The sequence below is a fragment of the Castanea sativa genome, chromosome 2, assembly GCF_040712315.1.
Source record: "Castanea sativa cultivar Marrone di Chiusa Pesio chromosome 2, ASM4071231v1".
NCBI classification, from domain to species: Eukaryota; Viridiplantae; Streptophyta; class Magnoliopsida; order Fagales; family Fagaceae; genus Castanea; species Castanea sativa.
In genome coordinates, this window is record NC_134014.1 from 32,337,204 (window position 1) to 32,350,941 (window position 13,738).

Here is a 13,738-nt window from a genome sequence, read left to right on the forward strand (position 1 = left end):
ACGGACACCTTTAAGTATCCCATTAAAGCACTCAGAGATATTGGTTGTCATTGCCCCGTAACGTCTTCCACCATCATGTGACTGGGTCCATTTGTCTAGATCCTCACTGATTAAATATGTGTATGGCATACAGCATGCAACATGGCAATCAGTAGGGTCTACACCCTTCAGTAAATTAATCTCGGCCTCCTTAATGATTTGCATTATGGATTCAAATTTAGCTTCATGGGTCGCATATCCAGCTTTCAAGGCCAATGCCTTTAGAATCGGGTCATCAAAGTGTCTGTTGAAGTTGCTAGCAACATGTCAAAGGCAATATCGGTGATATACCTATTCTGTTCCGTCCCTCCCTCTAGGCCACTGTTGAATGGCATTTTTGATACCTTTATGTTGGTCAGAAATAATGCAAATGTCGTTGGCAGGTATAACATGCTCAATCGAAGCCCTGAGACACTCTAAAAACCACCCCCAACTAGCCTTTGACTCCTTGTCCACAACAGTAAAGGCAAGAGGAAAAACCTTTTGGTTGGCATCGGTTGCCATTGCAATCATCAAAACCCCTTTGTATTTACCATACAAATGAGTCCCATCAATACTGATCACTGGCCTGCAATATTGGAATGCAGGAATGCATGGAGCAAATGCTCAATATACATAGCACAGTAACGCAGAATTCTCGTATGGCTTAGGTATGGTGTGATAGTTGTATTGGGTACCCAAATCCTGATCCAAGTATGCCAACAACAACTTTCGTAACCTTTGGTAAGACTCCTCCCAATCCCCAAATATCTTAGCAATTGCCTTTTGTTTTGCGTCCCATACTTTATAGTAAGAAAGCTCATGTTTATACTTAGTATGTATGATGTCCCAGAGATCTTGCATATGAGCAGTGTGATTTTGTCGCAGTTTTCCCACAATTTCTGATGCAACAAAATTAGAATCCATTATTTTACCGTCTCTTCGCGGGCCAAAAGGTATACAAGTGTGTGGACCCACATAAGACGTGACCATCCATAGACCATTAAGTTTAACCTTCATGAATGCCCCAACGTACCACTTGCAATTATCGTCAATGCATGCAGCGCACAATTTACTTTTGGTTGACCTCCGGATTATAAAATTTCTATTATCATTTGCTGCATATATTATTAATGCACGCTTCACCGCCTCTTTATTTGCAAAAGTCAACCCTTTATGAAAATGCATCCCATCTTCCCAAGTAGAAACAAATGGTATCTGAAGACGTGAAGGATCAACCATATTTTCCCAAGTATTTGCGTAAAATGAGTCGGCAGGACGTCTGTAGGCAGTGGTCGCATTTGTATCATACTGGATGCTAATATCATCGTCTGCATCACCTTCATCATGGTACTCCATATTTTCCTCTTCAAAATTGGGAACGACTTCATGGTTATCCATATCGTTCTCAAAGTCGCCTCGCTCACTCCTCTCTTCGTATTCATCCACGTCATCAATATTTTCACCATTATTCGCGGCATGATCTTTTCCTCCTCTAAATGTGTCTCTTGAGAATGGAGGGGTTCACCAATATTGGCAACATGATCTTGAAATGGGAGCGTATAACCTCCCATTGTAGTACATCCATCATCTAGGGCTGTAAATTGTAAAGCCGTAGTTGTTTATTGCACCACCTCAGTATCAACTTCTACAAGCGGCTCTGAACTTACGTACAACTCAGCAGCATTTACTTGGGGCATTTTTTGGATCCTATTAAACATCATCTTTACATGTTTGTCTTCTTTGATCGCCATATACCCGTAATTTATCCGTTCATGAAGGACTTCTTGTGGGTAACGATAAATAATCTTGATGTCATACCAAGCAGGGTTCAAATTCAATGAGTGCATTATTTTCCTCTTCAAATCATCCAACGTCTTCAACTTACGATGTATCATCATGTAGTAGCATTCAATACCCGGCCCTCTAAATGGGAATCCGTCAATCTCTCCAAGATTGTCAAGGGGTCCACCATAGTATACATTTATATCAATATTCTTCAGAGATTGTGAACCTATTAGAGAGTAAAGTATAATATGTTAGTGACATATTTTATCTCTTTTATTTAACATCAATTACAAAACCTTGAATATCTACTCAAAGTACAAAAATTACAACTTCTCACCCCACAATTGCATATACTCACCCCACATCACATACAAAAACACTCAATCATTATCATTTCGTACTCAAACAAATAAAAAAAACTAAAGACAAAACTCACACCCATTACAAAATTTCAACTCAGTTCTAACAAAAATATAAATAAAAATATCAAATCAAACAACAAAAGTCATGAGGATGTGCAAATGAATGAGTGCAATTATGTAACATCATCATTCCAGTGCAAGAAAATTCATGGCATACCCTATTACACTACTATTAATGAAATAACATAGAGAAGGGTTCATCAGACCCAAAAAAAAAACATTAATGTAAATATGATCATGAGCAATCAAAATTAGACATATCATCTAATTTCAAAATCAAGGCATTAATATACAGTTAAATACACCAGATGTGATATACAAACTCAAATTTAATACAAATTATGGAGAAAATGAAGCAGATAAATTCACCGAAAGCTAGCAAAAAGACTTCCTAGATCATGAATAAAAAAAAAAATATATATATATATATATATATATCTTTCTCCTCACTTTCTAAAAAAATATATATATATATATTTATATAAATATAAATATATGTATATAAAAAATATATATATATATATATATAAATATATATGTATATAAATATATATATATATATGTATGTAAATATATATAAAAATATTTATATATATAGTGGTTAATACAAACAAATAACAAATAATCATGAAATGTCATGACAAATTCAATAAAAGCAACACTTTTTAAAGCACTTATATACACTAAACAACCAACTAGAGAGTGAGGAGACCCTTACCTGACATGAGGATGTGCAAATATGCTACTAGGATTGTATGAGAGTGAAGAGAGGAGCAATGTCTGTGTGAGAGTTGAGAGAGGAGCAATGTTTGCTGAATGTGTATGAGATGGTTTTGCTTTGCTGGACATTCATTGAATATGGGATGGTTTTGCTTTTCTGAAGAAATATGGAGATGGTTAGATTCCTGTACAGTTCTTTTTTTGAAGATTCCCGAGAGACCTACAGGAGACCTATTTTCTGAAGACATACAGACATGGAGACCATGCCTTCTTTTTTCTGAAGATTCCCGAGAGACTTATAGCTACAGCTACAGACTAGACTAGACTGTAGATTCCCGAGAGACTTACAGCTATAGCTACAGACCAGACATGGAAGTGACAGATGGGACCTCTGACTGGGAAAAGACCCTATTTAAAAATCGAGTTTCTGAGACTCGGTTTCTCTTTTAGGAAACCGAGTCTCTAAGACTTGAGATCTAAGTGGCATTTACGTGGACTCTCCGATAGGAATCGAGTCTCTAATACTCAGTATAAAACTCGAGTCTTAGAGACTCGATTTCCAGATGGACGCTACGTGGATAAAACGTCACATCAAACTGGAAAAACCGAGCCTCAAAGACTCGATTTATAGGCCCAAAATCGAGCCTCTAAGACTCGAGATGTTACTAAATTATATAGTTTGGGAACCGGACCTGCTAACTATATAGTTGGAAAGTAATGGCTAATTTGCTATTTTCGCTGCCATCAACATCCTTTAACATCCTTTGCTCAGTAGAATTGTTTTGTCCCTTCTTGCAGAATGTGCTGTTTGCCCTCGGAGTAACAAGGTTATTCATCGGCTAGTGGGTTTAAACAAACACGTAGAGCTCAGACATTTTAAAAAGATTGAAACCAATTGAGAATGTCCGATAAACACGTAGGCTCCCTTCATGAACTTAAAGTCTTAAATGCTATTTAGTGGACAACTATTTAATAATTGTTGATAGCAGAAATCGCATTCTTACATTCACCTTCAAACTCGACCTGAAAAATGCACAGCTCCCTTGCCAACCTTACTGCTCTACTACACAAAGTCTACTTTTTATACGTTGTGTGGAAATGAAATTGAAATAAGTCCCTCTATTGCTTCCTGGAGTCTAATAAAAAATATAGGCTAGTGATGCAAATCTTAAAAGACAGTCCCTAGATGTGAGATTTGTACCATTAATGTTGCTGAACACCTTTATAGAACCGTATATGCAAAACAAAAGTAGTAACTGGAAGTAACTGTTATGGTCTTTAACACCAGTGTACCCGCTAGTATGGTAATATGACTCAAAGCATGAATTTCTAGAGGTAGCTCAAACCCTACGCTAATGGGATTAGTGAATAACTAAGGCAACGATTTATCCATATGTTACTTTGCTAGAGATTTCAAAATTTCTTTCTAGAGTTCCTAAATAACAGGTTCACAAAAAATGTAATTACAAATCATGGGATTTGAATTAGGGCTGTCCAGAAGGATCCGGTAACCCGACCCACCCGAAGAACCGACCGGATCCGACCCGAATCCGGCTGACCCGACTGCTCTGGCAGATCGCCGGCGGGTCTTCATCACCAGAAACCGATTCCGGCGGGTCGGTTTCGATTTTCCTCCCCTAAAACCCGAAAAAACCGAACCGACCGAGAGATTTCCAGAATCTGAAAATAATTCTAGAATCTAGTAACATTTTTCCAGAATCCGACGATATTCTTCTAGATTTCGGCGAAAAAACCTAATATCCGGCGATATTTTCTTTAGATCCGGTGAGATTTTGATCGGATCTAGTGAAATCTTATCAAATCCGGTATGATTTTCGCTGGATCTTGCGAAATAACACCGGATCTAAGGGAAAACTTCGTCGGAATCTGGAAAACTTCACCAAAATCTGGGTTTCTTCGCCGGATCTATGTTTTTTTCACCGTTTTCTCGTCGTATTCTCAGATCTATGAATCCGACCGACCCGCCCGCCACCCGTTGATGACCCGAACCGTCCGACCCGATTACTCCGGCGGGTCGGCGGCGGGTGCATTTTTTCTCCACCCGATTTTGGCGGGTCGGTTCCGGGTTGGGCACAAACCTGACTTAGACCGACCCGTGGACAGCCCTAATTTGAATCCTTTGGACCTCAAATCCTGTGATTTATAAAAGATTTGCAATCTTGTATTACACAAACTTATTTTGAATTCATTGACCAGATATCCATATCCAAGTATACAAGAGTCACAAAGAAAAATGGAGATTCACTCTCCAATGTCCATTTCCCAAACAAAAATTGAGGGTTTTCACTCTGCCCAAACAATTATTTAACCCCAAACAACCAAGTAAAAGGCAAATCTCAATCTTAGATAAAGTTTCGGATATCCAACGACTTTGGATCAACCATTTGCTCATCCTTGAATTCCTCCCTGAAATCAAACCAAGACCATGTATTAATTTCAAATCAGTTAAGGTTAATAATCTGCAGAGATGCCTACTAAACAGAAATAATATAACGAATGTGGTTTCCAGTAATATTGTTAAACTAACTTCGCCACATTGGTCTACTGAGTACCTTTCACCCTGGATATAAAAAAAATAAAAAAAAAACTAATCTTCATATAGAAACCACCTCAATCAGCACTAGACTCACTAAATTTCAACATGGTCAGCATTACATTATATCAGAAGAATCCTCTCCTCTCAATCTCTTTTCCAACAAATATATATATATATATATATATATATATATATAGAGAGAGAGAGAGAGAGAGAGAGAGAGAGAGACATGGTCTGTAGCCAATTGTGCTACCCTGGAGGTCTCAATAGTAAAATCCATTTTTGCACAAAACCATATTCATAGCTATTTATCAAAATCAACAACGGGATCAGATTAAATTTTCACCCAAGCAAGAGTCAAGGCTCACAAAGAATTCCCAGAAATTTTGATCTCCCAATCATCTAGGAGACCCAGAATGGTCTGCCAGAAATTGACTTTCAAAGAAAAAAAGTGACTAGAAGAAGATTGTCAGCATCAACATACCGCTTCTTTTGAGTTTCCATTGCTTCAAGAGTATCCTTCTTCAATTCCTCTAGCTGTGCCTTGGCAATTTTGAGTTCTAGCTGTTCTTCATACTTGGGCAAATCTTCCTTTCGAATTCCAAGCCTGGGAAGATTAGGGAAGGAAGAAAAAAAAAGCAATAAAATCTACATCACCTCAACTAGAGAAGCAACAAAAAAGTACCACAGAGATACCATCACTAAAATCTGAGATTTGCTACCATTCATAATTAAATACAGTAGGTAAAACAGAAACGGCTACAATGTATGGCCCAGAGTTCAGACAAGTCATCAACCAGAACAACTACCAGTAGGCCTCAACAATCCTAGTGTTAATAATTCAAAGAGTGAAAAACTTCAAAAAAGGAATAAGCAATTCACCTCTATATTCACACAACCTTGTAAAGTAAAAGGGAACACAAAAAAAAGCCTAAAAGGAGAAAGAAGTTAATTCAAACAAACAAATTTAACTGAATAATAGAACCATACTAAACTCGTCCTTAACAGATAAACATGTTGAATAAGTGATCACATAAAGCAAGCTATGCTATATTTCACATGAAAACTCCAACTTCATTAATCAACCTGTAACCTTTTACCAGTGAAAATGAATAGAAATAAAAGTGCATGGGTTCACACACTTTGATATATTTCTTTTATCATATAATTTTCTCAGAATAGCAAACAGAATTGCATGAAGAAACAAAAGAATTATTTTGAGCTATCCAAAAAGAAAGACTTCTTATTGCTTTCTTAAAATAATTAAAAAAAAATGAAAAAGTGAGTTGCATACAAAAACCAATCCTATATTTTCACTCCATTGAAAAATTCAAATGTTGTGTAAGACACTAATATAGCCGGTACGACAATGCTTTATATCTAGAAATTTCATTCCCTTTCCTAAAAATCATATATTAAAGACAAATATCCTCCCAGGAGGAACTACTTTAATTGCTACGGACATGCCAACTCTCCCAGGGACTCCTCTTTGAACCAGAGCACTAATAATTCGTATGATGTAACCATGAAAAACAGTAAGAACATATAAGTACATTGGTATACACATCAGTGATCTGATGAGCCCACATAATCCTAAGGACCAATGGAAAGTAAGATGATCTTACTACAAAACTCAACAAAGCCTGTGTACACCTAGCAAACACTTCATAGCTAGCTAAGTGGAACAACTTTACATGCAACATAGATCAAGTTAAAAAGTTACTGATATTCCCAAAAAAAAAAAAGGTACGACGTTCAAATAGGTTAAGATGACAATTACTTCTTATTGATTTTATCAAACTCAGCCATAAGAACAGCCATTCCTTTCTTGTCATTCCTCATAAGGGGCTTTTTGAGTTCTTTTTCAACTTTTTCCAGTGCATCAAACATCATTGCCTCCGCACCAAGTTCATCTGTGAGACCCCTCCTGCAACAAAAAATATACATGTATGTAAGCATGAATAACATGCGATGTAGAAATAAAGGTATTTAGAATCCTACAAATAGCTTTCACCAGGAAAACTTATTAGCCGCACTGGTCATATCTAAAGTAGAGGATGCAATACAGTGAATAACAGAATATCACATACTTCATTCGTATTTCCTTCAATGTCAACAGATATGATCGTGCATCAGGAATATCTTGAGTTCGTGATTGTATGGTGAACTGAATCCTTTGGGATTCTGAGAACAAGTCAGCCCTGCAGAAAGCACAGCAGAAATGAATAGGCGAATTCATCATACTTAATATAGGTTACACCAAGTGCATAAAAATGAAAGTGATTCACCCACCAAGGAGATATGAACTTATTCTTCGCTTCTTGGACAGTGATATATAAGCAGTTGAGGAAGGATGTTAATCGCACTATTAACAGGATGCTTACTAGTATCATTAATCAAATCTAATGTATTATATAATATCATTATGCATGTGATATTCCATAAATGCAGCCAAGACAGGAATGCCCAAATTTATCAACATATTTAATGTCAATCATGAAATCCAAATTTTCACTTTTGAGTTGGCACTATCACTGTGTGTGTGTGTTTTAAAAAGGTTTAAATTTCAAGAGTGTGGACCAATAAGTTTTAAACAATGCATAACTGTTCCATCTTGAGCCAATTCAAATGATAACCGTGAAATGAAGGGTTCCCAATCAAAAGGCACAATATTCTAATTCATGTTCAATATTTCCTGAACAAGAAATAAAAAGGGGGGAATAGATACAAACAGGAAGAGGATGCAAGAGAACAAAGCTACCTATAATATATGGAACAGTTCAGATTATCCAACAACAATGGCTCAGATGAATGGGGAAAAATGATTTATCCCTATGGTCTCATCAAACTTTTGCAAGATTTTATTTTTACAATTGAATTGTGAGGAAAAAAAAAAAAAAAAACTTGAGCATGAGTTAAGCCTCAAATGAAATTCTAAGAGCGTGTAAAAAATGAGCACAACTAATGATAGCATTTTGTAGATGCTTCTGGAGTTGGGAATTAAGAATACTTAGGAAAAAGATATTAATGTATAATTAGTAAACCTTTTAAGTCTAATTAAGATGCATCCTATCATCATTCTTAAATTGATTTCACCCTTTTTTTATAGAAATTTTTATAACCCTTCCCAGCACTATTGTTTGCCACAAGCCCCAAAATATAAAAGTAGTTTTGTTCCTTTTCTACCAGCTTCCTTTACAATTTACTTGCCACTCCTTACATATGTTTTTCCTCCAATTTTGCAGTAGTACAAGATGCATGAATAGCAACATACATACATACATACATACATATCACTATTATATACATACCCCCTTGAAATTTGCACAACAGAAACATTTCGAAAAATTAACAAATGCATGCTGATGAGCTTAGACTCAAATAACATTTCCCCCAAAAGATCCACTAGTTGCATAAACTAATTACCAAATATAAAAAAATTTAATGCATGCATGCACATAAACAGGCATAGCAATTGTTTTAATATAACAGTAAGAGGTAGATACATATTAGAAGAATTATGGTGAAATAAGGTGAAGGGTAAAAGAAAACAAATACTTACTTTTCTCTTACTGTCTTCATGACCTTGGCATACTGAGCAACAGCAGCTGGATCTTCCGGGTCAATAGTGATTTTCTCCTTGCGAAGTATCCCCATGGCTGCCTCAAATTTATTCTTAACCTCAAGAAAGATGCCCTTCAACATTTCTTTCGGGTTCAAATGTAATCATTTGTCAGTTTAAAGTTCATGCAGGCAAAGAATTCATTGATAAAAGAAAAAAACATGTACCAAAAATTAAACAAAAATCTATTAGTAATGGATCATTAATACGTCAATATATGATGACAATCATCATGCATAGCAACATTTGACAGATCCATCAAAAGAACGGTCCCAAACAGTAGAAGCCATGAAATGATTATGAATATTAATATCATGGTTCAACTTTCTACAGTAACCATCCTGCGTGATCATAGAAATATCTTTAACATACTTGAATACATGTGTTCACGATTTACAACAAAAATCCCAGAATTCTTAACATATGCAAGTTATAAGCATGGACTTACAAATAAGACATGATATCTTTAACATGCATGAATACGTGGTGTTCAATATTTACAACAAAAATCCTAGAAATCTTAACACATGCAAGTTATAAGCATGGACTGACAAATAAGACACACATGACGTGTGCACATGACTGCTTATGCAAATACACACATGCAGTTACATGCCATGTGATGGAAAGCTACCAATATGCATTTAAAAGCACTAATAATTGATGGAAACAAGAAGAAACCTTCATATTCACTTACCATCTCCCTTTAGAGCAGGGCGATCAGCTTGTTTGGCAAAGCAACGGGCTGGAATAGCATGTGTTTGTTGAAAGGTGATTTGGCTACCACAAAACTGTATCTACAAGAAAAGAAAAAGTGAGAAAGAACAAGTAAGAATAAAAATAGAGTATAAAGTCAACTCATTGCATGAACCAAATACTATAAAATAGTAAGCAAACATGTATACACATAGTACATATATTGACATGAGTGAGAGAAAGAATTAAAAGTATTGGAGGTTTCTGCAATTTAAATTCCATAATAAGAAGCAAATTAATTTTACTCAAAACTGCAGCCAAATCTTACAAAACATCACCAACTAAGAGAATGGAATGTGGGATTTTTTTTTTTTTTGAGGGGGGGGGGGGGATTGTCCACTTGCATCAAAACACGCTACATTGTAGTCAATTATCATCTTACATGTATGTTAAGAACTGTGGGAGATGGGAATTAGATAAAATAAGACGGAAAGGTGGCCAGAATGCACTAAACTTTAGTACATTCTCCCCCATATTCCCTTTTCTTTTACTCTCTCTCTCTCTCTCTCCAAACAAAGGTAATTTTTTTCAAAACAATAGGTCACATAAACATAATTTAGTTCCTCACGCCACCTTATCTAACTACAACAAATGCGCGCACACACACACACAATAACCATTTTACGAACACCTACATTACTGTTATTGTTTTCGAATTAAAAAACATTAACACAAACCACCCTTCATTTTTATTCATTTCATTCCCCAAGGATGAATCCAACTAAATATCAATTTCTGCCTTTACACTATCATTGCCATGCCGATTATTTTATCCATTCGCTACACACATACAATTTCTAACACTGATAAGCCCACTCACACACACACACACACAAACATCAACAACAACAACAAAAAAAATCATGCTTTTACACAATTTTCAAATCCTAACAATCCACCATTTCCTACACTCCAAACCCTAAACTTCTACACACCCAACAGATCCACAATTATCATCCATCGAACAAAGAAACCCTAGCGCACTGTTTGGTTAGTAAGAAAATGGAAACAAAAAGTCATCATTTCGCAGATCTAATACACGATTCTCTTTGGCATCCCTAAAAAGTTAGCATTTTCAGAGTATCCAGACAGATTCAAGACTTGAAAACAAAAAAACTTGGTCCACGAAATCGAAGATTTGAGTAAAGCAAAACGGGGATAGGAATATCGGTATTCGGATCGGGAATAGGAGGAAGTGAGCGACAGACCTGTTTGGATTTGGACAAAAGGCGGGACGAGAAGGCCATGATCGGAGCAGACTCTCAGCGGCGTCGTTTTGAGGTGCTTCTTCTTGTTCGAGCTGTTTTGGTTGATAGGGTGTGTTTGTGTGGGCTGAGCTTTTGTTGTTTTGAGACAGACAGAGAGAGCGAAAAAAGAAAAAAAAAAATGTTACTGTGTGAGTGTGTGATAGCTGAGTAGGTTTTCCTTATATAAACGCCGTTAGATCTTCTTCATATTCAACTATCCCATATCAACGGTCCTAACTGCTTAATAGTTTTCTCCTTCTCAAAAAACAAAACAAAAAAACTGCTTAATAGTTTAAACGAGGTTTTTTTTTTTTCCTAAGAAGTGGGAGGGAAATTGGAGATGATTAATTTTTATGTTGAAGATTTGGTTGATAGATTTTTTTTTTTTTTCATGTGTCATCTCATTTAAATTTTTAGGCGATGATTTTTTTTTTTAATTTATAGTTTAGTAATACTAGCATATAATTCCATGCAAACACATGAATGCATTTAAAATTAAACAATTTTTTATTATAAAAATATAAATAATTAATCAAATTAATTTTTTTTAAGCATGTAACACATGCATTCATGCATACATGTAGATACATTTAAAATTAAACACAATTCCGAATAAAAAAAAATTAAACACAATTTTTATCATAAAATATAGATAATTAGTCAATTTTAAAAAAAAATAAACATAATTAATTATATATTAAAATTCTTACCTAAAATTAATACTACTTATGATCTTTTTTTTTCTAATTTTTAATAAGATAAAACGTGTGGCGATTTTTGTTATGTAGTGATTATTTTATTTTTTATTTTTTTTGAGAAACATGTGGTGATTTTTATTGAGTATATGTGATTTTTTTAAAAAAATTTATAGTTCATTAATATTAGATTCTTAATATTTTGCACTCATCACCTCACTTGACATAAAGATTAAAAAACTTAAGTAGACACATAACACAAGCTTAAGTGAATAATTATGGTGTAGTTCCCACATAAATTCAGATACATGGCGCAAAATTGGATTATTTTTTCAAATTCTAATTTAATTTTCTCTAAGCTTTACCTATTAATATATATATATATAAATGACTTCTAAATTTGAATTTTTTTTATTTATATAATTATATTTTTTATGGTTTATTATATTGGACTCCTCGTTTTCTACATTAAATTAACTAATTTGATACAAAAATTTAAAAATTTAGATTAAATGGGACACGTGGCGCAAAATTAAACTCTAATTAAAATTCAATTTTTACACTAAAATAACTCACTTGGTATAAAATTCTAAAATTTGGATTAGATGAGACACATGACTCAAAATTAGACTTTAATTGAATTCTAATTTGAAATTTAATTGAATTTTTTCTCTGATTTACCAATTATTATTATTATTATTATTATTATCATGAAGAGAACTTTGGTTTAATGCTCCTTATCCTCTTAATTTTATTTTTGGTAAGAAAAAAAGTGTATCTCATAAATAAATAAATAAATAAATAAAGTGTTGACTTTAAATGAAATGTTAATCCCTGGTTCTCAAACCAAAAATATATATATATATATATATATATATATATATATATATGTTAATCCCAACCCATGAAAAGATAAAAAGAGAATGATTCATTAAAAAAAGAAAAAAAAAGAAAAAGGAAAGAATGTTTTAAGGTAAGAAAATTACATTGCATTGTTATAGATAATATCTCAAATTTCATCAAAAGACAACTAAATCAACAGTGAATTACCTGCTAATATCTTTGTTAGAATTATGGTTAAGTGATTAAACTCATCATTTCCTAACAACTTAAACTTTTGGGAGAATCGGTAATTTAACATGGTGTCAGGAGCAGGAGATCCTGAGTTCGATCCCTGTCTTCGCTCTCCCATCTAAAATGTTAAATTCTCACTTGTTGGGCTCTCACTTACTAAAGGGAAGTTTAAGTCCACAAGTAAGGGGGAGTGTTAGAATTATGGTTAACCGATTAAACTCACCATTCTCTAACAGCTTAAACTTTTGAGAGAATCGGTAATTTAACAATCTTAAACAGATATGCAAATCAATTTTGTTCATGTTGTGACAATATACTTATTGTAAGTGCACAATTGTACCCGGACCCCAAAAACAAGTGTTGGGCTCAGGCCTAATGAGCCTTATGCAATAAGATTTGTAAAGTGTGGATTTGAAATCTAGGTTCGGGATGTTGGAAGTTTAATTAGCAGGCTAGAGCGTCATAATCTATGCAAATGGTGAATGAATACAACAAAGAAACCTCATCGGACGTAAGCCGAAGACGATTTATATATATATATATATTCTCTTTCTATGCCAAAGTTTACAACTCTTGGTTCCTGTTTTCTCTCAGCAGAAAGTGTTGATCCCCTTTCTCTTTCCTCTCTCGTTTCCTTATATACTTCTCCTTCACTGGTTCATCCACGTGTCATACAAATCTTTCCCTTGGGTCCTTGTCCCATCCACCACCTTCTTGAAGTCTTTAAATAATAGCAGGGAGGCTGAATCCTACTGTTTATAGGTCACTTCCCCATTAATGTGGCCAGGGAGGTAGATGCAGGGTCTTTAATGTGGAGGTAGCAGTCTTTTCCTTAGATA

General features: G+C 34.7%; 1 protein-coding gene across 2 annotated transcripts; it reads right to left on the bottom strand.

Moving 5' to 3' along the window:
- Positions 1 to 5,134: 5,134 nt before the first annotated feature.
- Positions 5,135 to 11,283, bottom strand: LOC142623463 (putative ATP synthase 24 kDa subunit, mitochondrial). 2 transcript variants are annotated; one of them, XM_075796884.1, is made up of 7 exons: positions 11,092 to 11,283; positions 9,825 to 9,918; positions 9,068 to 9,212; positions 7,596 to 7,706; positions 7,286 to 7,432; positions 5,990 to 6,112; positions 5,135 to 5,375 (listed from the first exon to the last, which is right to left on the bottom strand). In XM_075796884.1, exons 1-7 carry the CDS (start codon positions 11,128 to 11,130, stop codon positions 5,312 to 5,314), a joined length of 723 nt encoding a protein of 240 aa, XP_075652999.1. In that variant the 5' UTR covers positions 11,131 to 11,283; the 3' UTR covers positions 5,135 to 5,311. The 2 variants fall into 2 exon arrangements, with proteins under 2 accessions (XP_075652999.1, XP_075652998.1); XM_075796883.1 differs by having other exon boundaries at positions 9,825 to 9,924.
- Positions 11,284 to 13,738: the final 2,455 nt, after the last annotated feature.

What these genes read in the sequence shown, in the direction of transcription:
- LOC142623463 (XM_075796883.1), bottom strand. Translation starts at nt 11,130, where the DNA reads ATGGCCTTCTCGTCCCGCCTTTTGTCCAAATCCAAACAG. An exon ending in TTTTGTCCAAATCCAAACAG is followed by an intron (nt 9,925 to 11,091) that starts GTCTGTCGCTCA and finishes CTTTTCTTGTAG; the next exon opens with ATACAGTTTTGTGGTAGCCA. An exon ending in ATGAAGACAGTAAGAGAAAA is followed by an intron (nt 7,707 to 9,067) that starts GTAAGTATTTGT and finishes TGCTTTCTGCAG; the next exon opens with GGCTGACTTGTTCTCAGAAT.